We start from the raw sequence: 26,342 nt of genomic DNA, 5'->3' as shown, positions 1-26,342 counted from the left end.
TGCAAAACAGGTAAGATTTCAAGTTAAGCAAGAAATAAGGTTTTGCAAATAATGAAAAATGTTTCTTGGTTCTACAGAGAGATTCCCTGAGATGTATTTCAGGTGAAACATTCTTTAGTAACATTGGCCATTTGTGCCACAAGGAGGTGGGTACGAGATCCAATAGCACTGTACAGAACAAAGGAAGTTCCTTGAACTTACAGAACTTAGAGGAAGAGGTCTTTAGCAGATTAGTAAAGTACTAGAGGATACATATAAATATCCTTATATCAATTTAAGGCTATAATAATGTAGGATCCTAGTCCCATTGCCACATAAACCTTGGGGAGGCTATGTGCTGGCTCTTTAGCTTAATAAAGGGATTGGCTGGGTTATAAGAAGTGACTGGCCCCTCCATAAGGACACCATGTGGTAAGAAAGCAGAAGAGTGGACTGACTTAGAACAAAAGAGAACCAGGCAGAGTAAGGCAGGGGAAGGTAATGGGGAGGGTGAGTACCTGAGTACAAGGTATCACACACCTGTCTGAAGATGCAGTGATGAAGAGGTGTTTAAGATAGACTAGAGATGCCCTTGGAGTCCATGGTTTATAGCACAGTTTGTACACTAGTTTTTCCATGTATTAAACTTAAAAGATGTAAAATTACAAGTGGCCCAGTATAAATTTATAAATGTTCTAGAAGAAAACAAAGTATGTGCCACAAGAAAGTCCTAAAGGCTTCATCTTTCAGGTACAGAACTTATCAATTATTTGGATGCTAATGTTTTCGTTCATATAGGTACATATTAATTGTACAAAGCAAAGGTTTTATTCTGACATTCTCATATATGCATAGACATGACTTTGTTCTTATTCATTTCTGTATTAGTCCCTTGTCCCCACCCCTTCACTGCCCCCCTCCTCTTTCCAAGTGAACCCTCTCTTCAAATCTAATGCTTTTAATCACAGGACAAATAAATGAGCATTCTCTAAAAAAAATTTTACAAAAAGAAAGAAAGAAAGAAAGAAGGAAAGAAAGAAAGAAAAAGAAAATGAGGAAAATTAAGAAGTAGAAAGTGGCCTGGGAACCCATTCCAGGCACTTGATGAGGTTTCTTTTTCTACCATAGCCCACATTTTTAATATTTCTGTGTGAGTTGTAAACGCTTGTCCCTTTTGAAACATATATTTAATTTGACAAATGAAGTCTGATTACTTCTTCTAAATAAGCCAAGAGGTCTGGACATTGGCCCTGCCATCCCTTGCAGCAAGGCAGAGGCTGAAGCTGAATAATGCCTGCTCTCCAGGTACACACTGCCCAGGCACAGTGTGTTCTCTTCAGCTGTGCTACTTGACCGTCGGAGTAGGAATGGAGCCCATGACCTAGGTGTTTCTGGACATGTGTAGAGAAGAAAGAGCCAGGTAGCTGCTTGGAGGAAAGGCCAATGGCAAGAAGCCCTCTTCTGCAGCAACCTTTGGAAAAAGGCTGAACCAGCCAGCTAGAGCGATCAGGAGCCTCCCACTAAAGGCTATTCAGTAACCCAAGTCCTGGCTGCATCATGTTGGTAATAGGACATTATGGTGGGTTTTTGTCCCCTTAGCAAGCTGTTCTTATAACACAAGCCCTCACAGAGAAAGGAGCCCAGTACCTGGCATACTCTACATGTCTGAGGTACATGCACATTACTCTGCTTCTCTCTCTTTTTTTTTTCTCCTTGCAGTCACATCTGTTCTTTGTTTTCTCTCATTTCGAATGTTTCCCAACACATCATGTTTAGTGAGGTGTTTAAGACAGACTGAGAGATGCCGTTGGAGGCAATGTTTTATAGCACAGTTTGTACACTAGTTTATTGCCAAATTAAAATAGAGATGTAATCTGGCAGCCTGAGCCTGCTGCCAAGGCTTCCTTGGGTGGGTTCCTGTATTAAGGAAAGGAAGTGAGGGAAAGCAAGAGAAGAAGTAAAGGACTGCATGCCCTTTCCCCTGGCTTTCCTGATTTCAAAATGAAGAAACAAACCAAAATAAATAAATAAATAAATAAATAAATAAATAAATAAAAGTGCTTCTTACTTAAGCTGCAGAAATAACCAGTAAACAACGCACAGCCCTCTGGAGCGCCTATAGAAAATGTCAGAGGCTTTGTTGCATGCTAACCACTGTGGTTGCAGGATGAAGAATGCAGTGGTCTGAAGCTTGACTGTTAAAAGTACTATTCCCAAATAAGTAAAATATAATAGCAGACTGCCTGGATCCTCACGTAAAGGTTAAGGGCTTGTCACAAGCCTGATCAATCAAGTTCAATGTTGAGACTCAAGTGGTGAGAGAACCCTGGCCCCATTTGTCTTCTGACCGCCAAACACCTGCCGAGGTGTACATTTTCTCATGCCCAGTCATGCACACCCCTGCCCCCCACACAAGTATACTTCTAAAATGTAAGACAAGAATAGCAAAACACCACTGGTTTCTCACTTGGTCCAACAGACCAATCAAAGCAGAAGTCCCCTGACATATTTCTATTCATTCATGTCTCTTCTGTTTTGGATCACTTGTTAACTTGGTGATCACAGGATAACCTATTGGTATTGAGCTCAAAGGCATCAATACCTAGAACAGAGCTGAAACCAGGGATACTCCAAATATGCAACAAGTCATAATGAGACCAAATCATATCGCTGGCTTTCTTGGTGGTCCAGCTTGCAAACAGCAGATCCTGAGACTTCTGGTTCTTCATTCTCGTATAGGGAAAACTTATAAATTACCATTTATATTCATTATTTTTCCTTCAATTGATTTATTTTTGAAGGAAAAACTACAAAAGTATGAAGATGCTGAATATCATCAGGAGAGTTTTTCCTCCAAGGGGAAGAAAACAATCCTAAGCCACAAAAACACTATACTGTTTTAAATTTCCACTAAAGGTTTACTGTAGTCCATAAAGAAAAATGTAGTCAACAAAAGTCTTTGAGTACCTTCCAAGTGACCATGTTTAAAAGCCTCCACAAGGTGTGTGTGCATTGCATGAAATACATAGCGGCATCTTAGAACATATGGGCTCTCTGTAGAGCAATAATCTCAGTCCTTTTCTCAGGGCCTTACATGTCCTATTCCTTGATGTAGAAGAAAAAAAATCAATGTTGGAGAAATGACAAAAACAAAAGTTCTGTATGTTTAGAGGAAAGAAAGTATGGCCCAAATACAGAGTACAGAAAGAAAGAGAAAAGGAGAGATGAGGATGCTGCTCATAGATAAGTTGTGTGGGTGCCAGCCCCTCACCAGGATGTGTTATAAGAGTCAGTTCCTTTATGTCTGCCTGAGTTTGACATGGACCTGTATCCAGCAGATGGGAAGCTTGCTCTGGGGCTAAGATTTTAGCCGAGAGCTTGGCAACAGCAGCACTAGCAGCTGTCACAGAGAAAAACTGATGAACAATACTTATACACAGGAACAAATGTTCCTCTTTCCTGAAAAATCACAGATGCTGGCTAGATAATGCCAACACTGAGCTCTCCTTGGTGTCTGGAACTGTGTCTTATCCGTTCTCAAAATCTCACTGTCTGAAAACGATTGTCAGGTACTGAAACCAGCATCACTGATTCCACATGGTGGTCCACAGGCCCTCTTCACTTAACTCCAAAGAGTACCATTGACTTCTCTGATGGCAGAAGACCACTTCCCCTCAAGATACTGCTCTCCACACTCTGATGTATGACTTGAGACAGAGGTCTTTTCAGTTCTCTAATGCATGAGCAGATTGTCCCCTTCTACTCCATAAATGATTTATCCTAGTTTCTCTCTTGAGAAACCAAAGATAGAAGTAGAAAGACTAATTCTGTGGATGTGTTACCTTCAAAATATTATCAAAAGCTAGATTCCCACCCATTTTTATACAAAGATTTCTTTCTGTTCCTACAACATCTACACATAAAATCAACTCAATTTTCTTATGATAACGTTTGTTGGATTATCAAATTTTTAATTCTTCATGTCTTATAGATTGATCAGAATTTTTCAAACTCTGAAAGCAGATAATTCATCAAGTCTGTGCTCACAAAACAACCTTGTGTTTAATCCTTCACATTACTTCTATGTATTTTTACATTTCTATGCTTCACCCTATAATCCATGACTCAGAAAACACCAATTTTATAACTATTCAAAGGTTCTAAGTGAGGGTAACAAAAGCTATTGTGTGCTCATTAGGCCAAACCACAAAACCTGACCAAGATAATTTTCTATAAATCTGTTGGTATTATATCAAGTTTACCAGTCTTTTGATTTTGAAAAAAAAATTCACTATATAAATATTAATTTTCTACCTTTATATAATTACGTATGAGATTCTTCTTCTTTATGCGTGCTCCTATTCAAGAAATCTATAATGTTTTTGTTTCACTGGAGGAATTGCTTATAAACCTCACTAAGGTTTTGCCATCTGAATGTTGGTTATTAAGTTTATATAATGTATGTAGCCACTTTGTGGATCCTGGAGCTCCCTGACTGTCTTAGGTTTTCCATTGCTGTGAAGAGACACTATGACCAAGGCAACTCTTATGAAGGACAAAATTTCATTTGGGCTGAATTAGAAGTACAACATATTCCATCTAGTATCATTATGGCAGAAATCATGGTACAAGAGGAGCTGAGAGTTCTACATTTTGTTCCAAAGACAAATAGAAGACTGTGTTTAGCAGGCAACTAGGAGGATACTCTCTAAGCCTACCCTCAAATGACAAACTTACTCTAATAAGGCTATACCTACTTCAACAAGGCCACAGCTCCTAATAATACCACCTCAGTGCAAGATATATTCAAACTACCATATTCCACTCCCTGGGTTCCATAGGTTATTCAACCATGAGTTTATGGGAACCATACATACCCATAGAATAATGCAAAATACAAAATACAATCATAGTCTATAATATTTTTAAAAATGTAAAAGTGAAGATTTCAAAGTCTCTGAAATACATCCAATTTCTTCACTGTAATACCTTATAAAATCAAACTCAAAACAGAGCACATACCTCTATCATTACAGGATAGACATTACAATTCCAAAATTTCATAGTGAGTAAATATTGGACCAACGAGAGACTGAAAACAAACTGGGCAAACGTCAAACTCAGTATGCCCATGTCTGCTCTCTTCAGATGTCCAACGTTTTTCAGCTTTGTTTACTCCAGCATAATTCTTTCTCTTTGACTGCTTCCACTCTCTGTTATCAGCTTTCCCCATTCGGTATCCCATAGTTCTGGCATCTCTAACATCTTGGGGTATCCAAGGAAACTACAACTTTATAGCTTCTGCTGCTAATGTCTGAGATCCACACATGATCTTCTGGGCTCCTCCAAAAAGGATGACATCACTTCTCCAGCTCTGCCTTCTGTAGCACTCTATGCTCAGACTGACTCCACTCCTGCTGCTGTTTGTGTTGATCATCCCTCAGTACTGGCATCTCCAATTTTCTGGAGTCTTCTACTGCAATTGGGCTTCTACAATAACCTCTCATCAGGTCCCTTCTTAGTGTCAAGCCTCAACTTCTTTTCATGACCCATTCAGTCCTGCACCATCAAATGCAATTGAGGCTGCACCTTCACCAATGGCCTTCCTTTGCCTCTCACCGTACCAAGTCTTATTTGCTCTTCATAACCCCTTCATGCCTTCAAAACCAGTACCACCTGGATGATTCTTATATATTACCAACTCCAGCTCCGGCATGAGGTACAACCATGGTTATCTCTGGGACACGGCTTCTCTGTGCTCTCAGAAAGAATTTATCAGAAGATTTTACCTCAGTGATGCTGGTCTCTTCCTAATCACTGCTAATTTCTAAGCTCCAGTTAACCAGCATCAATTTTCCCAGTAGCCCCTTCTATTCTTGACTCTAAAGCCAGAGATGCATGGCCAAAGTTGCCAAGTTCTGCTGTTTGCAGAAGCTGGAACACGGGCCTCTTCTTTTATTACATTATCAACAACTTTCTGGTTTTCAACTCCTTCACTGCCTAGGTTTGGCTGTTCTGAAGCTTGCTCTATACGCAGACCTTGAACTCAGAGACCTGCATGGCTCTCTCTTCTGAATACTGGGATTAAAGGCTTGTATCACCACACTTAGACCTAAGGTTTTCTGTACTTGGAACTTGCTCTGTATTAGGCTGTCCTTGAACTCAGAGAGATCTTCATGACTCTGTCTCCTGGGATTAAGGGTGAGTACCACCATGCTAGGACCTAAGCTTTTCATGGCCAATATTCCACAACATCAAGATCAAAAGACTGTGTCTTCCATTTCTCAATTTTAATTTATCCCAGATTAAAAGCCCAAATTAAAATAATTAGTAATATTAATGTCTAACAATATAATTATTCTTTGTTTAGTGATAAATACATAAACAATAAGCTTAGCTGGGCAGGATCTGGCTCTGATGTCACCACTGCCTTAATGGGTTTATCTCCTTGAATGGATTTAGTTCCATTGCACTTCCTGGTGCCCTTTTATTACCTGAACTACACATTTAGTACTTTTCCTTGCTAAGCTTGATAGGCTGGATGAAAATACTTTTCATGAGAGCAAAACAGTCTTTTCTATGCTGGGCTTTTCTGAGACTTCCTTTGTCAATGCAATTAATTGTAATCTCTTCATCTTAGCCTTAGGCAGCCTCTTCAGACAAGGGCACAGAGCAGTAACATTCTTCACCAAACATCATGACAACAATCTCCAGAGTTCCAGTCACCCTCAGCACCAATGTCTTCAATATCTGACTAGAATGGCCCATTAAGTCTTGCTTAAAGCATTCCATAGTGTAATATTGTTTTCAAAAACATGTTAAGCGAACCTTGAAAAAATAACTAGCCATACAAACACATTTAAGGTCAATTTCTTATTTGAAAACAGCACCAAGTGTTGCTCACTCTAAATGGCTAAATTAGAACCTTGGCCTGGGTGTCCTCACTGCTCCAGGGATATTTACCTTTGCCAAGTGAACACAGAAAGATGGAAGTTCTGGAAAGCCAAGGGTTAAATTCCTGGGCATAATTGTGTGTACTTAGCTGGTGAATCTGCCCTTTCCTATGCCCCTGGCATGGGGGGGGGGTTAACATACAATTGAATAAAATACAGAAACATTGGATCAAATGACAGATAACCTTGTACTGGGTAGCTTGGTCTTCACCAGTTAATTGCTAGAAACACACTGAAGCTCGACCCCAAGAGCAAAATTGTACATTCTGCTAAAGGGTAGCCAGGCTGCTCAAGAGGGAAAAAAGCACTACTAATGGCAAACCTTTCCTATTTTTAGGCTTAATGTGCGTTTTACTTGGCAGTAGGAGCAGTTTGAATAAAACTCCAATCCTATGATGTTAATTTGCTTGCTTCAAAATGCTGCTGTCACTAGAGACCTTGTAAAATTGCTTAAAGGCTTCATTTGCCTTCAGTGAGAACTGCACACAATGAGACCAGCCTAAACAAAGCCCTTCCACCCCCACCATCCCTGTGTGTTAGTGTTTCTGACCAGAATGATTTGGAGAAGAATAGATTTATTTGGCTGACGTGTTTGTGTCACAGTCTACCACAAAAGAAAATAGAGACAGGAACCATAAAGCAACACTGCCTGCAAGCTTACTTTTTGGCTCACTCCTTGGCTCATGCTCAGCTAGCTTTTTTATGGAGATCAGACCCACAGTGCCCAGGGATGCCACTGTCCACAGTGGATGGGCGCCTTCCACAGCAGCCAACAATCAGGACAATGTCTTACCGACACAGACACAGGCCAATAGAATCCAGACAACACCTCCACTGAGTGTGTTTCTTCTTAAGTGACTGAAGCTTGTGTCATGTTGGGAATCTGGTGAGCAGATTTAGTCTTTCCTCCCATCATGGGAGTCTGACATTTCTTTAAAAGTGTATAATGTCTGAGCCATGATTCCTCTTAGAAAGATTATTAGAACATCTTTGTGAAATGATGGAGTTCATAAAGGACATGCCAGTATCTCACCTGCTCTCCTTTGAACTTTTGCAGTTTAAGTTTCTCCCATGTTTGTCTGCACACAGTAGGTATTTTTTTCTATTATAACTTTACTTCCCATAACGAACCTTACACTCTTATGTAAATTCCATAAAGGAAAAGACAATGGATATACTTATGTAATACCTGGATAATGTATGTACTAGTAGAGAGTACATGAGCTATAGTCAAAAATTTATGGGGCATGCACACAGAGATGAACACACAGCTTTATCTAATACTTTAGAGGCAACAGGCTACTTCTTCCATTTGCCACTAAGTGAAGAAAGCCTGTATGAAAAAAATCTTAAGATGATACAGACATCTGACATTTCTTAATTTTATTTTAAAAAGTCATACCTTAGTATTCTTAAACCTTAGTAAAGTAGCTTCTTGAGTGTCTGGGAAAAGCAATATGTCTTGAACCAAGAAAAAATGATCATCTATCAACCCTCATAAAACAGCCTTGGTTGCCATGAAAGTCAATGCCTTCTAAATCTTTCAGCACCAGTTAAGGATACTGAAAATTGATCAAGTTACTTGAGCTAAAAGTTGTCTCTCTGTGTGTTGTGGAACTTTAGGGTATGAGGTTCACCAAAATTCCCTGTGGGACTATAAGATATGGGATTTGCCAAGATGCCCCTGTGTTACTGAGTTTTTGACAATTGTGTGGAATTCCAGGCCAGTCTGATTCTTCCATTTGTGTCCTAGCTGATGGTGTGTAGCAGAGTTTTTTCCTATGACCTACTATGATGTGCTAACTCTTTAGAGGCCAATGCAAAGGCCACACAGAAATGCACTAGAACTTTGAGTGCTATGAACTAAAACAAATATTGTCATATCATAAGTGCATTAGCTCAGTATTTGATGGAAAGTAGGCTAACACAGCATCCAAGCTACACACTGTCTTTCTCCCTCTCTCTGCTATCTTACCTAATATCTCAACTTTCTTTTGTATGTTTTCTCATAGTTTTACATAGTGACAAAAAGCAACCTACAATATTCTCATTGACACTCAGGCTACTGCATTAAAAATAATAAAATCACTGAGTTGAAGATCCCAGATGAGTAACCAGTGACCTTTGCCCTGGCAGCCATGTGTAAAGCATCATAAGTGTGCTCACCTTTTGGTCTTGACTGTATGCCAGGATCCAGTCTTCTTGCTTCGGATGGAAAAGCAAACTCTGGATATAAAAGTTGAGCCGGTACTTTTGATAGGTTGCCCCTTCATCTGAGCTGATCAATAAACTGCTCTCAATCTCTGGGTCTGTGAGTAACATAATCTGTAGGAAAGCAATGGAAAAGGGAGCTTACAGATCACAGTCCATGTCACCCAAGGATCACATTGACAGAAGAAGCAAAAAGTCAGGCAGAGGAGCAGTGTTGTGTTGTGCAGTGTTGACTCTCCTATACAGACAAAGACACAAATCTGTTTGTATCATTTGAAGAATATGGAAGAACTCATTAGTAAGGGGTAATAAAAATCAGAAAATAGTACTCTCTTCCCTTTTATGGGACTTTTAGGAGAAACGGTATTTCTTTTTACAAGGTTATTCTTTTTTAAATAAAAATGGTATTTACTTGCTTATGTGCACCCGTGCATGTACTATAGCACATATGTGAATATCAAAGGACAACTTGCAGGTTTGGGTTCCTTTTTTTTTTACCACATGGGTCTGAGCATTGAACTTGGGTCATCCGGCTTGGCAGTGAGCACCTTTCCCTGCTTCCCCGTCTCCCCAGTTACAAGATCATTTTGTTAATCTGAATCATTTCCTACTATCCCCTTAATTCTAGCCCTTCCTCATGATATAACTTGACCAACCATCTCAGGAAAATAAACATACTAGTGAGGCTGCTCTTGTGTAGGAAAGAAAATTTGTGAGCATGGTCCCCAATTCTTTCTCTTCCTGCCCCACACTCCTATATCACATGAGCTGTACACTGCTGCTCTGCCATTATCTAGATTTCATGAGTTTTGGGCCCATGATATTTTTCTTGAGACTTAATGCATAGATTATGTAACCCCGCTGCCATGTTTTTACTTTTTAGCCCACTCTATTATATATTTGCTTAACTCCCTTTTACTACAACCTAACATTTATGAGAGTTGGGGTATAGCTTTTGCTCACAGGTGTGTTTTGGAAGCTAGACTAAGCTCAGCATGTATTATACAGTCAACAATTATCTGCCAAATAAATGAATGAAAGGGTAAAAAGAATGAAGAGAGGAGGAAAGGAGGAAGGGAGGAAGAAGGGAAGAAGGAAGAAAGGAATATTGAAAAACAGTAGTGTGGACTGAGAAAATATACTTAGAACAGTTTCCAAAGACGTGAATGTAAGCTCCCTCATAGAAAGTGTAGGTGGATGTACTTCTCCATCCTTCACTTATGGGCTATAAATCTGTGGAAACTCATAGCTTCAGGTGCTTGTTTGCAATCTCGTTGGGATGCCTACCATTGGCCTGAGCTTTCTGAATAACCACAATTGAAGTAAGATGAATTAGCTGCATTGAGAACTGCCTGTTTTCTCTCATGTTCTGCCTGTAGGAATATGTGATGAAGTGTCTCATTCCCTACTCTCTGTAGGTCTCCTTGGCTCCACCAAAGTGTGATCCTAACATTTGCAGACAGCCTGTCTTAATGTTACCCCTTGACTTCTTCCCCCATTGGCTTATTAATTGCTACTCTCTGGTTCACTATGAAAGATGTGCTCAATGTGTGGGTAGGTGATGAGAGATCACCACAGTCTGGATTTAGCAGTAAGACAGGAAGGGTGAGAGCAAGGGAGATTGAGGAAGAGGAGAGAAAGAAGAAAAGGGAAGGGATGGGAGAGAGGAAAGAAGAGAGAAAGAGAGAAAGAATACACAGAGTCCTGATGTAAAAGTGCAAAATACCAGGTAACCACAGACCCTTTCAATATGGAATCTTCATTTTAAATTTCATAATAGTTTCTGTCACCCTTAAAAGGGATACGATGCCATCACAAATGACATAAAGAGTGTTTAACACGCACACTGCTCAGGTCTCTGTTATTTGGGATAAACTTTGTCATTTATCTTTGTTCTTGTGGAAAACAAAGCAGGTGAGGGGAATGCTGTGCTGGTCATCTGCCCTCCAGACAAGAAAGTCAGGAAACACATGCAGAACTGGACTCTGCTCATCTCGTACCTAGCGTGAAACACTACCTACTGTCCATAAACACTGACAAAAATTATGACTTTGTCTACCTCATGTTGACTGAACAAACAGCTTCCACCATTTGATGACAGACATGGGGCCATCAAGTGGAGTGGCTAAGTACCAACTCACATGGCTTCATTAAAATATAGTGCATGCTCTAAACAAGGACATTTCCATGACTCCTAAATGGACAAAAATATTTCCAGGTGATTTCATATTTATTGGGACATAAAAAAGGTTGCCGTGTTTTGAAACATAAATATACCATCAAACGATCATACTACCTTGTATTCCTAAGCACAATTAACAATAAAGTGTAACAACCTCTTGCCTTCTGCCAAAAAGTAATCTCCGTGATATTATTAAAAGGCCCTGCTTTACTGGCACCCCCTGCCAACCCAGATGAAGTTTTCTTGCGTTCAGATTTTCTAGGTCCTGGTTAGCTAAGAAACACCCTCTCTTTTCATCTGACAACCTCCTTCCCCTGACAAAGAAATAAGAGAAATTCAAATTAAGACTACAAAATACCCCCAATTCAAAGTGATTTTGTTTATTGTTTTCTGAAACTAGCTTAATATACATGCATACTCTAAATTCATTAGGCTATAAGAAACTATGTTGTATCCCCCTGTAACATTAAAAACAGAAAAAATTTTCAAGGAATTTTTAAGACTTTTGATATTTGTTATCATATAAATAAAAGTACCAGGGATTGGGGTTCATGTTTTGGCACTGCAAAACTAAAAATGGGGAGATTGCAACCCCTTCTTCTCCATCTAGTGTTCACATGAAACCCTATTATTGGTAACTTGCATGCATAAAGGGTTACAAGGGCAGGTGATCTTTCTGTAAGCCTAAGTAAGCCTAACTAGTTTCTGCCCAAATCTCCTAAGAAAAGCATGTCAGGCTAGTATTGATCTATCTTTGTCTATCCATATTTTAATTACCCTAACAATTTTATTGTACATCTACTGGTCTCTTTGAGTTTTTTTATCTATAGCTATATGCTAGATCTCAGGGACTGATTTGTATTCAGATTTGTATTTAAAATTATAATCTATATAATTTTATGAGGGGATTGAAAGCATAAAAGTAAGTACCTAATTTTGCATACCCAAAGACATGTACAATGTATTTTAATTCCTTAATCATAACCTTCACATTAATTAGGCTGTGGTTAGTGTAGTGACAGAATACTGTGCATCCTTATGGAGTTGCTGGATGATTAAGGAGACCTTGTTATTTCTCTCTTAAACTCTTTCAGGATGTGGCCTCAAATGAACCAAGGTTTGTCTTCCAATTTTGTCAGTTACAAAAAGCAAGTAAGTTAGTAAGTAAATAAATGATTTAGCAAGATCCACACTGAAAAGTTTTAAAATGCATGCATAAATACATAATAAATATAATTCAGATTTTAGACATAGGTAATGCTGCTGATCTGAAAATAAGCTATGTCTTCTCAGGACAGCATGCCAAAAGCTAATACTTTCAAAATGGCTAAACTCAAACTAAGGGGCAATTTTTACTAGATTACACTTACTTTTATCTAAGTATACTATCATTTATCTATTATCTGCTTATTTATTTGTCTATTCAGATCTATTTATCTATTATCTATCTATCTAACATCTATCATTCATGTGAGCATGAGAACACACACACACACACACACACACACACACACACACACAGTCTTGCATAGGTAGAGGCCAGAGAACAATCTTGCACGCCTTTGTTATTTTCTACTTCATGTTTTGAGACAGTGTCTTACATTGAACCTGGAGTTAATCAGTTAGGTCGGCCAGGCTGGCTTGCAAACCCCTGGGTTCCCCACATCATCACTATCCCATGCTGAGCCTGCAGGTACACATTGCTTCATCCAGCTTTATGGTGAGAGCTAGAGATGTGAACCCAGATCCTTATGCCTGTGCAACCATCAGTATATCCAGTCAGCCATCTTTCCCCGTTTCTACCCAGGTCAAAATGGCTCTCTATCTTCCTCTGGCTCCTCAAATGTCTTTGAATGAGTGATATTTTACCATGTTGTGTCTTCTTTGTTTGGGGTAATAAGATAAAAAGCAGGCTTTCGAGGGAAGTTTGCAAAAGGTATAAATCCTGTCTTTTCACACTCCCAACAGTTGCTTTCTGGGGAATAGATTCAGCTTGAAACAAAGCTTATTCCACAGTAGTCCCGCCTACCTCTGTGACAAATTGATGAATCTACAGATGAATAAATGACTCACTTTGCATGTGCCTTCACTGAACACAACTCAGGAGTCCCCTGCAGCACTGGGGGTTCAGCATTCTCACACACTCTCCGCTGCCCTGCTTGGACAGGATCGGGATAAAGACAAGGGGAAGAGATTGCTTTGAACAGGAGTAATTACTCTCTGTTCAGATGGAGTGGGGTGATTAGCACCCGTTTACCTATGCCTCGAGGGGCGTGCAGACATGGCATTGACTGTATCTATGGATGGATTGTTTTCCATACGAAGCCAATAACTGCAGCCCAGGCTTCTGCAACCCAGCTCTAAGCAATCATTCATCATCCACTTCAGAAGGAGGAAGAAACTTTATTTGCTTTTTCTAGAGGTGACAAATGCACATGAAATACAATTTAAAGATTTCAAATGCATCACTTCTCTCTTCTCTTAGTAGTATTCCTTCTGACAGCTTAGCCTAGTCAAAAATTGAAGGTGGCCTAGCAAGGCTTCTCATTGGGCAAAAGATGCTTTCCATTAAACCTGAGTGCGTGAGTTTGATCCTTGCATGGAAGGAGAAAATTGGTTTCTAAAGATGTTCTCTGAACATCGTATTGTGCAGTGCCATGTGTGCATTCAAAATGTGCATCCATACAACGGTGAATGGGTCATAAAATTAAACTTGCCCTAGATTTAACATATGACTCCATAACACGATCTTCAAACCTTGTCAGGCAAATTTATGACCTTTCCAGGTATGTATTTTGGTCCTCTTTACCAGAAAATAAAATGTTACTGTTATTTAGTTTTACGATTCTTTCCCTAGGTATATTGCTTTAAAACTTGACCACCCACTTGCTTATATAAAACAAGGGTAATGGGAATATCAGCATTTCTGGGTATATATTTTTCACCATTTCTTTGATCTTAATGTAAAAAGAGTTCTTTTATGTAATTCATATTGAGTGTTATTTATGACTAGTTTGTTCCTTTGTTGGTTGTATGTCACTCGCAGGCTAGACTCAAGCAGTGGTAATACAAAACTTTTGGGAAATATCATTCTGTTTTTCTCAAGACTTAGCTCAGGCCCAAACAGCCTCATCACAGGTGCATAACAAATGAATTTCATAATGACCCGAGAGATGACAAAGTGGTAAAGACAGGCATTAGATGCTCTGTTCGTTCAAGCACAAATATTTTTCTCTATAAACAAAACAAGAGGCCGGTTGCAAGCTTCTGGCCTGGAAATTAAAAACAAATTAAGCAAAATGTAATCAGAGCAAGGAAGTAATTTGCTGACCAATGTGAGTGGAAAAAACTGCCTATTCCCAGTGTGGAATAAACATTCTCCTCTCGCAGAGATGAGGGTGAGGGCAGTAAGTGTTTCTCAATTGACAGCTCTTTGTAGGACAGCATTGGTGAGCAAGGCAACAGATACCAAAATTTCCAAGGGAAGAAAAGTCACTGAAGCAGAAATAACAGTGAACGAAGGGGCAGAGGGTGATGAAAGGGAGGAAGCCTCAACCACAAAGACTCTGACAGAAGAAAGTCTATGGGAAACTGGGCAACACAACCACCTGCTCTATATTGTATTCTCTCAGCTCAGTGAAGCTTGCATAACACACCATCTTTGTTTGCTAGTGCAAAACAGTGTGGTTCAGTGCTAAGAGATAAAAGACAACATTTTGTAATAGGCCATCTACTTAGGAGCTGAGAAACTGCTTGAAAACTTTGGCATTGTATTCTGAAGTTTATTCTGTGGGTTTATTTTATCACTTTCCTCCCCTTTTTTGATGGAATTTGAAACTTTTAGGAAAAGCACTTTTCAAGTAGCAGATAAGTTTAGTACTCCTTCTGTGTCTTCATTACTTATTAAAAGACCCTTCCCATTATCACTGGACAGACCAATGATGAAAATTTCTTCGATAAACCCTACTTTGTGAAACCTTACAGCATACTCAATAGATAAGTAGGTTCACCACAAATGTCAAGATCTGAGCTACACACCGGAGAAAAAACTTCAAGGGAGATTAGAGAACATCCTAGTTTAGGTCCCAGAAGACAACTCTATACGATTCTCTCCCTTGAGGCACCTTCGAGAATCCAATTTCTAGAAGCGCATGTCGCTGTGAGACTCTTTCCCTACTTCTGGGGATTCTGCTGGGCCTCTATTATGGGATGTATGCTCTGAGACTGGCAGAATAAAGAGCAGAGCTCTGTGTATACACTCAACAGCTCTGAACTTCAAGAAGAGCTGTAACCAAGATCTAAGTGTAATCCCAGACAAAATCATTCTGGAGGTATGCTCTACCCACTAAGAGAATGATTTTAGGCAAGGATAGTAATACTGTGAAAAACTGGGAACCCTGTCATATATGTAGGTTATAGTCATAGTGTCATGGGTCCATCCAGAGCCATGTATTTGAAACTGTTCTCTGTCAGATGTCTCTGCAGTGCTCTAAAAGTATAGCTTATTGAATATTTTGGGGGTTCTATTGCCTTCTTGAGGATAGTGGCAATAAACAAGTTGGTATTTCCTGAGCATGATCTTTGCATGGGACACAATTGGCAATGCCCTATTCCAGTCAATTGCACTAAAAACAATTCTACTCCCAAAAGTGGTCATTCTATTCATTTGACAACAAGGAGAGGACACTGAGAACAGTGACATACCTCACTCAGGGTCACACAATTTCTCAGTAGTAATGCAACCTAAGGTGCACACTGCTTTTAAATGTGTGAGCATCCAAAGGGTCAGCACATAATCAATGGTGATTGAGAGCTGTATTTTCTGATTTAAAAAACAGTAAAAAAAAAAAAAAAAAAAAAAAAAAACACTTGATTTCTAGAAGAGAGGAAGAAGGAGAGAAAGAAGAAATGGAGAAGATAGGGGAGGGATGGGGAAAAGAATACTTGCTAGTGGGACACAGAGGAGACAAGAAAGATACAAGGTTATAGAGACACACAATAACATGGTGTTTGATGTTACATGGTATATTCCTGAAGAAAAGAAATGGGATTTTTATTATAAAGCTAAATATACAATCTTCACTCATGCCAGAGTTCCCACAGTGGTCCAAGCCTATTTCTTCTTGTCTCTTAAGCACTTCTCTTCTCATGAATGATTTTATGTCTTCCCATAAAAATAAGTAAGAAAAAACAAGAGAAACAGATATAATATTTTTTTTATCAAATGATACTATGAGTAAAGAAAGAACTACATCTCCATACCCTAGCTCTTAAAGAAGCAGATGCTAAGGCCATTAAGAATATTGTGGTGCAACTGTTTTTTTAATATGTGTATTCTGTGTTATTTACATGTGAAAATACAATCTCATTTTGCTGATGACACAGATCTTAATGTATAAGACCCATTGGGTTATATGTAATATCAATTAGCTATTATAAGTATATTCCTTAGTTTAGTATCACTGAAACCTAAGCATAGAATTTTAAAGAAAAATGTACAATTTCTGGGGACATTTTTATTAGTGTCACATAGAAACCAATTAAATAATTTGTTAATATTGATCTACCTTAAAATTTCCAGGGATTTTAATAGCCCCCTATTTCACATGCAACACATTTCCATAGATATTACAAACCCCAGAATAAATTCTCTTTTAATTCTCCAAAGGTCTATAACTGCCAAAAGCCTACATCATTTAAAAGTGTTAGCTGTGCTCAATAGGAACCATGGTGATAGAAGAAAGAAGCATTTGCCTTCTTATCTCTTAGGAAACTTTACAAGGATTGATGTTCATTTAATAATGAGAAATCATTTTACGCCACTAGCAATGATTGAGGCAGGTAGAGAAGGGGAGAGCAAGAATGAAAGGTCTCTACACTTTAACACCAAGTTCAATGAAGACAACACCATTTCTGGTAAACCCTCAAGGTGCACGTCTCACTTTAGTTTGAGTAAATGTCAAGTTGAAAAATCATGAAAATGAGCCCACCCTAACAAATCTGTTCGACTACCAGTCACTAGAATGTACCCACATTTTTCATCCCTTCCTCTGGTAGCGCCAATGTCCTGGTAGGTGTGTTTTAGTTTTACTTAGATTAATGCAGTGTGGTAACGTGGCAGAAATGCCGGGGTGTGTTGGAGAAGATTAATGAGGCTTCAGCTGCATGTGGCCTTGCTAATATATTTGGCTATTAATGCTTTCCTGAAAAGACTGTGGAGACCACCAGGGGGTTCTGTCAGAGTGGATCTGAGGATTAGTGGAGTGAGAATCCCTTCTGCTGCTCCTCAGGAACATGTGGGAAGAGCAAATCATCCAGGAATAAGAGCCTCCTGCTAGCCAGGAGGTCTAGTTCATGTGACATTTCCCTTCTTCTTTCAGTTATTAAATGACAGGCATTTGATCATTTCAAGTTGTGTTTGAGAGGAAGTAAGAGCGAGTGTACTTAATGACCATATTACCTAACACAGTGATGCGTTTATCTGCTTGATTTCCATTCTCCTTCCCTCCTTCCTCATACCGGAGAAGCAGCCAGCAAAACTTCATTGAAGAAGTTATGTTCTGTGATTGCATTTCCAAAGATATGTCCATGTCTTGGGCTAATTTTGTCTTTCAAAAGCAGCACGAATACTGTACAATATTTCTTTTAAAAAAGGTAAACATCTGTTTTATAAATGCATTGTTATTAACACTATACTTCAGACTAGTGAGTTAAAAACAAGCATTTCTTTTTTTTTCTCATGATTCGAAGGTTTAATTTCATATGGAATAACAAAAGACCTAGAATAGCGAAATCCATCCTCAACAACAAAAAAACATCTGCGGGAATCACTATCCCTGACCTCAAGCTATATTACAAGGCAATTGTGCTGAAAACTGCATGGTACTGGTACAGAAATAGGCAAGTGGATCAATGGAATAGAATAGAAGATCCAGAAATGAGACCTCATGTATATGGTCACCTGATTTTTGACAAAGGAGCAGTAACATTCAATGGAAAAAGGACAGCCTATTCAACAAATGGTGCTGGTCCAACTGGCACTCAACATGCAAAAGAATGAAAATAGACCCGTTCTTATCTCCTTGTACAAAGCTCAAGTGTAAGTGGATTAAAGATCTCCACATTAAACCAGATACACTGGAACTATTAGATGAGAAAGTAGGGAAAACCTTAGAACACATAGGCACAGGAGAAAATTTCCTGAACAAAACACCAATGGCTCAAGCTCTAAGGTCAAAGATTAACAAATGGGACTTAATGAGATTGCAAAGTTTCTGTAAGGCTAAGGACATCGTCAAGAAAACAAAACGGCAACCAACAGAATGGGAAAAGATCTTTACCAACACCACATCAGATAGAGGCCTAATATCCAAGGTGTACAAGGAACTCAAAAAGCTAGACACCAGAGAATCAAATAACCCTATTAAAAAAATGGGGTACAGAGCTAAACAAATCATTTTCAGTTGAGGAACACCGAATGGCCGAAAAACATCTGAGGAAGTGCTCCACATCCTTAGCCATCAGGGAAACGCAAATCAAAACAACCCTAAGATTCCACCTCACACCAGTCAGATTGGCCAAGATCCAAAACTCAGATGACAGCAGATGCTGGCGAGGCTGCGGAGAAATAGGAACACTTCTCCACTGTTGGTGGGGTTGCAAGCTAATACAACCACTCTGGAAATCTGTCTGGCGATACCTCAGAAAATTGGATATAGTACTACCTGAAGACCCAGCTATTCCACTTCTGGGCATATACCCCAGAGACACTTTAATACACAACAAAGATATATGCACCACAATGTTCATAGCAGCTCTATTTATAATAGCCAGAAGCTGGAAGGAACCCAGATGTCCTTCAGAAGACGAATGGATACAAAAATTGTGGTACATATACACAATGGAATACTACTCAGCCACCAGAAACAATGACTTAACCAAATTCTTAAGAAAATGGCTGCATCTAGAGAACATCATCCTGAGTGAGATAACCCAGTCACAAAAGAACAGACATAATATGCAGTCACTGATAGTGGGATGCTAACCCCAGAGGCTTGCACTCCCCCAGAAACAACTCACAGACTGTATGAAGTCCAAGAAATAAAGAAAACAAAAAATATACATATATTCACAAAACAAGAAGACTTTGACTATTTCCATGTTGCGTTTTGTTTTGCATGTACTTTACGCTTATTGCAACTAGTACGTTTTCAATGCATACTGTCAAGCCCTTGAAAGAAATCAAGTACTGACTAAAAAACATATTCACATGGTTTTATGTAAAATTTATTTTAATGTCTGAAAAAACAGTACTGACAAAAATGTATAATTTTAAGCAAAAAATGTTTAAAATCTTTACATTTATCTTTGTTTTGCAAAATAAAGTCGTTAAAAAAAAAGAATCTAGGAGCAGCTCAGTTGGGTAGTGAAGTTTCAGACATACATGTTATCAGCATGTTCATACTCTACTTCCAACATGACTTCTTTATACATATAGTTGGTGTTGTTTATTGGTTATGCTTCTTACCATAAATGGTTCTTCATGAAGACACTTTCAGTACAATTAAATTATAAGAGTTTCAATCAGTTTTAAGCCTATATAACAGTTTTTTTATTTTTTCTGGCCAAGATTCATTGTCATAATGAAAATAATAAGTCTATGATGATACTACCATCAGAAAAGTCATTTGATCTTTATTTTAGGAGCTGCTATGAGTAGACAAGAGGCAGTTCACAGGTTGGCTTGATCTAATGCATTGCAAACAAGGCAAAGATATGCCATCTAGTGTTCTGTGATTTTCTGGCTTCTTGGAATGATTAGCTCTTTTTGCTTATTGTCAAGTTTATATGGTATATAATCACTAGGAAAGGAAGTCTAAATTAAATTTGTCTGTAAACTTATCAATGGAGCATTTGCCTTATTTGAGGTGAAAAGACCTGCTCACTGTGGGCATCAACATCCCCTAGGCAGGAGAATTTTGAACTAAGAGTGGAAAAAAGTGACCACTAGGATCCACGGATTTATTGCTCTTTGGTTGTGATTACAGATGTGATCTGACCAATTCCCTAAGCTCTTCCGACTGTGACTTCCTTGCTAGGATTAATTGTCATTCAGAATCATGTGCCAAAAAAACCCTTTCACCATTATATTGGCACTATTTTTGTGCTACTAATCAAGTTCTTAAAATCTACCCTAGGAATCTCATTAAGTCGTTGTTTCTAGTAGCTGAGTAGTACTACATTGTGTAAATGTACCACAATTTCTGTATCCATTCATCTGCTGAAGGACATCTGAGTACTACTCAGCTAATAGAAACAATGACTTTATGAAATTTCTAGGAAAATGGATGTATCTAGAGAATATCATCCTGAAAGAGGTAACTCAGTCACAAAAGAACAGACATAGTATGCAGTCACTGATATTTGGATACTATCCCCAGAAAGTTCTGAATACCCCAGAAACAACTCACAGACCATATAAAGCTCAAAAAATTAAAAAAAAAAAAAACAGCCAAAACGTGGAAGCCTCAGTCCTTCTTTGAAAATAATAATAATAATAATAATAATAATAATAAATAATAATAATTAATAATAATAATAATAATAATAATAATAATAATGTGTATAGCAACCTCCCAGAGTGGCATACACCTAGACCTTAAATTATTAATAACTCAAGAGCTAAGAAGACAGCCTTGTGACAACTTTTGGTAGTTAAAAATCATTATGTTTAATTTTTACATACCAAAAAATCTTTGACTGTACCCATGTTACCTTTTGTTTTACATATACTTTGATCTTTGCAAATAGTAAGATTTCAATACATATTATCAAACCTTAAAAAAATCAAGTACTGACAAAAATATATACATATATATTTACACTAAATTGCTTTTAATAACCTGTATATGTATCTCTGGGTTTTTTTAAAATAAAGTTGTAAGAAAAAAAATCTACCCTGCTCCCAATGCTTATTCCACCCTAATTTCTTCCAACTCCACACCTCTAGGTAGGAGAGAAAGAAGGTTAGAGAAAAAGGGGGGCATCTACAGCTACAGGGTACTTCCTGCCGATTATAGTCATTAAGTCCAGTTTACATCATCATTACCTAGTGATCCAGCCAAAGAGCAAACACAACAGCAATCGCAAGAGCAGGAAGGAAACAAATAGGATTAAAAGAAAAACATATTCACACAACATATGTCTTTTTTTTTTTTTTTTTTGAAGAAACCAAAATTCTCCCTACACCATTTAGTTGTTTTTTGCTACCACAGACATAGGAAATGGAACTGAAGTATTCTTTTTGCACAATCACCTATACTATCATTGAAGTCGGTTTAGCTTATGTGTTTTAGCACTTGGTTCCCAGCTTGTCTGTTTTAGGAAGGTATGATACCTCTAGGGTTAAGGGTCCCTCTCAGGAACTCGGGCTCTCTGCTCCCTAATAAATATTTCAGCTCCCCATAAACTCCACCATTGCCTCTCTGCTGTGCATTGTACCTCTCAAATGATAACCTCAAATAAACCTTTCCTCTCTTGAATTGTTTCTGTCAGGTATTTAGTCACAGTGACATTAAAGTGATCATGCCAGCACTCCAATATTTACAGTTTGGAGAAAAGTTATCTGTTAGTCCTGCTGGCTGGACTATTTACTAGGCTTGGATATAGATCAGTGTTTAGAGGGCTTTCTTACCATAGGCAGAGCCCTGGGTTTAATCATGGCACTCCATAAGTCAGATATGGTGCTTTGAACCTGTAATCCCACTCTTGGGACTTGGAGGGAGAAGGATCACAAGCTGAAGGAAATCCTCAAGTTTATAGGGAATTGGAAGCCAGCCTGTGTCTAGAGACACCTTTAAAACAGACAAATAGCAAACAAAAAAAAAATCCTTAAATGTTGTACAATTCCTTTCCCAAATTAACATTTCAGATAAACTAAGCAAATGTTAATGAAACAGTAACCACGTTTCATTAAGAAAAATTTCATGACACTCATCTATAAATATGTGGTCTTTCTGAAGAGTTTACCTTTCCTTAAAACTCAAGATCATAAGCCTACATTCCAAACAATTCCTTCTACTTACTACTGAAGGATAAAGGGACTTACAGTACACTTGCACACCCACGGAACAACCTTCTTTACCTCTGCTCACACATTTTTTCCCTACAGCCAATCTTCCCACGATGCACCAATCTCCCATAAACTCTAATAAAAACTCTTTAAACTTTTCTGTCTAAAAACTTACTCTGATGAGGTATCTAATAAAATAATATTTTAATTTATTTTCAAAGAGTTATTTGTCATAACACCAGTTTACAGTGTTAGAAAATTCATATAGGATATTATGATCAACAAAATAAATCTTCTTTGAAGAACACATTTTACATCTAGCACTTGTTAAGTATGAGTGTCTGTACCAAAATATCAAAGTTTTTTATTTATTCACCTTATTTGAATTTAGTGAATACTTAAAAATAAATGAGAATTTGCATCCCAGAAATTCAAAAGAGCACTTCCAAAATTTACTTAGAAAAAATTTAAAAATCATTGTAAAATCAGTAAGCAAAATAAAAAAAAATCTTTAATATTTTAAAGTTTCATTTTTTTCTTTTCCTTATTTTTGTTCTCATACATATATAACACTGGAACATATTGCAGGTTATTAAAATTTCCCTTTTATTATTTTAAAAGGCTATATGAAATTTGATTTTACAAACATGCCACTATGTAATTAATCAAGTTGATATTTTTCTGATGATTTCTTATATAGATTATTATAGTATCGGTTAATATTTTTATAGTAATGGAAGTAGGATTACTGCAAAAACAATATGAATTTTAACTACTTTTAAGATAAACCTTCTAATTGTTTATATAAAGGAAAGAAATTATAAATGTATATGTTTTTAGTCAAGGAGTTTAAAACACATCTTATATACTGAGGCTTTATCTCATGCTCAATAATGCTTCTAGGTGACATCTGGAAACTGTGAACTTGGTGTGCACACATTGGTTTCATTCATGGTAGAGAAGCTTTATCTTCTGCCTCATTCCTTTTCCTGTTTAGGTCATTAGCTTATTACCTCTCAAAGTCATCTGATAGCATGGTAATTTTAATGAAAGTGGCCCTCCAAGGTACATAGAAAGTGGAACTCTTAGGAGATGTAGTCTGATTGGACTAGCTGTGGCCTTGTTGGGTGAAGTGTAACACTAGGCTTTGAGGTTTGAGAAGCTCAATCCAGGCACAGTGGATCGTGTTCTCTTCCTGTTGCCTGTCTATCCAGTTGATAGAAAACTCTCAGTTCTGTCTTCAGCACTATGTCTGTCTGTCTTCTCCAGGACGATAATGAACTAAGCCTCTGAGCTGTAAGGAAGCCCTAATTAAATGTTTTCCATCATAAGAGTTGTTCGAGTCTTGGTGACTCCACCCCAACTAAGGAAGATAGGTTGCTGGGTGATACTCTTTCTCCAGTTAGAATTGCAGAAGTTTTCTTATTTTCACATATACTGCTGTGTGTGCGCAATTTCTATTTTCTATGATTCCTTGGAGAAAAAAAAATAAAGTAACACTCTGTATCTATTATCTACACATACATACACACACACACACACACAGAGAGAGAGAGAGAGAGAGAGAGAGAGAGAGAGATGAGATGGGACCCCAGGTGCCTACTTTAAGCTCAAATCAATTAAAAGACTAGAAATTCTCACATGCACAGCATTTTAGAGGCTGTGGGCTGAAAAAAATGTCCATAGGGAAACATGTTTTCTCCACTGTTTACTAGGTCACCAACCCCCAATTTTTATTTTTGTCTTTTTATCATTAATTTTAAGATGTTCATTGCATAAAGCATCTCAGATTTCTAAAGCTGGAATTTAGGAAAATTTTACACTCACATGATATTGCTTTTCATTTACACATTACTTAGCCCTTTACGAATATGAATGAGGACACCCCCTCAGAAACAGAAGCAAGCCTTCAGATAATGGACATAGGTATTGGAGAGCCATCATCTCTCTCTGAAGATGACAGGACATCCTTGTCATTTCCCAGGCTTATTTCTAAGCTTATTTCTGATATATATATATATATATATATATATATATATATATATATATATATATATATATATTAGATTTGCCATTTGATTGTTTCTTCTAATACCAGTTTACTTAGGTCATCCTTAGCATCAATTGCCGGTCCTCATAATGAACTGATAGACATCAGAGAAGGATTTAAAATAACTACTCCGCAGCCCTGACATAGAGACAACATATGACATTCAATAGAATGTATATATTTATAAATATTGACATTCAAGTTCTATATAACAAAAAAGGTTTTCCTGCTGTAACAATAAACCATTATTGCTCGGAACAATAAACCATTTGAAATGACAATGAATTTTGAAGGTGTGTGTGTGTGTGTGTGTGTGTGTGTGTAAGTGTTTGATGTGGGGACAAGAGGCATGACAGAGAGTTGAGATGGAGAAAGCCTGAGATGCATTAATACTTTCCATTTGCAGACAAGAAGCTCCTCAGATGGCAGAAGAAAGGCACTGCAGTTTGCAGGCAAATTCAAAGAAATTTTTAAATTGTGCAAAAGACTTTGGGTACAATTGTTGACTGGGGAAACCAAATATCCCTAGCTCTGGATACACACTCGAAGTTTTTTCACCTCTACCTTTGCTACACTCTTGTTAGAGTCAGGAATGTTGCACAGCCAGTAGTGAAGTGTGAATGCAGAAGCCACGCCTGTCTGGGATGTATGCACAGCCAATGGTCAGGTGTGAATGCAGAAGCCACACCTTAATCACTGGAAATCTCTTACTTCTACACATTCTCTGCTCAGCAACACTTGTCTCTGCCTGAGCTCAACCCCCGCCCCCCCCCAGATAATTGGCTCAAATGAGCTTACCTGTTAGTCAAGTGACTTTTATGTCAAGCACGGGCAACCTGAGATTACCAATTTAACTGAGCTCTTCTCCTGTCCAGTCACGTGACCTTCAGAAACCATTCATCATGCCAGTCACTTATCTCTGTAGGCAACTAGGAAATGACAACAATATCTAGTCCATAAATTGGCTCCATTTTTATTGAACAGAACCAAAACAAAGCACACAGATGGCATTTCCCAAGTGAAATAAGTAGTTTTATGTTGCAAAAGATTACTTGTTTTGTAGATGTGAAGATCACCAAAATAAAGGGAAAAATAACTCTTGGATTCAAAAAGCCTCTTAAAGCTGCTCAGAAGCAAGAAAAAGGAGATAAAGTTTGCCACATGTTCTCAAAGGAGGATCTATTTTTTTCACATGGGGATTTTCAAGAACTAACACTCTGAGGAACAAACTTTGCAGATTAACAGTCAAATACTTATTTCCAGCTCAACGTGTTGTTAAGTAGCTATTCATGCTGGATCTAGAATTTGCAGCTATAGATCAAAATAAGTATTTCCAGTTTCACCTAGCAGACTAGATACTAAATCAGAAAAACAGCACCAAAACAAACAGGTGATGTGGTGTTAGAGGTTGTAGAGTAGCAAGAAGCTCCGATGTTAATGGTCCCTCCTGTGTGGAGAGATCATGGCTATTCATTATTGTAGCCCTTATAATCTTGGATGCTGCCACTGTCTGTGGTTCTTGGTGGTGAAGCTGTTACAAGGTGTTTGCTATGTTTGTTAACGTTATCCAATGAGATTGCATTCAGAAAAATTGCTGCAACACCAGCACTTATATGTGGTCTGAAAAGGAGTACAGACAGTGGAGTGTCAACCTCCAAAGATGTAGTGGGGGAGGGTGGTGTTCAGTGAGTAAGAGACTGGGTCCAATACTGCTGCTTTACAGATAAGGATGAATGGAATTCACATTTTAACAAAGATAGTTTATAGTCCTCTTCTCACTTCAAACACTGTGCGACATTTTCTGGATTAAGATCTATTCTACTCAGGTTCTGAGGAAATCAAACTTTAGTGTATCACACCCATGTACCAAATACCACGTCTTACAAAATTTAATTC

General features: G+C 38.1%; 1 protein-coding gene across 4 annotated transcripts in view; it reads right to left on the bottom strand.

The window, feature by feature from the left end:
* The window catches only part of SORCS1 (sortilin related VPS10 domain containing receptor 1), a gene marked incomplete at both ends in the record, with an annotated part of 518,044 nt that overhangs the window by 177,421 nt on the left and 314,281 nt on the right, over positions 1–26,342 (bottom strand). For all 4 annotated transcript variants that reach the window (XM_080911273.1, XM_080911272.1, XM_080911274.1 and 1 more), the window contains one exon: positions 9,099–9,257. In XM_080911273.1, the coding sequence (XP_080767399.1) occupies positions 9,099–9,257 (159 nt within the window). The remainder of the gene's footprint in view (positions 1–9,098; positions 9,258–26,342) is intronic.

The sequence above is a fragment of the Micromys minutus genome (genome assembly GCF_963924665.1).
Source record: "Micromys minutus genome assembly, chromosome: 2".
In the NCBI taxonomy this organism is placed as follows: domain Eukaryota; kingdom Metazoa; phylum Chordata; class Mammalia; order Rodentia; family Muridae; genus Micromys; species Micromys minutus.
Note: the sequence above shows the minus strand (reverse complement) of the source record. Positions and strands in the feature narration are given on the sequence as shown.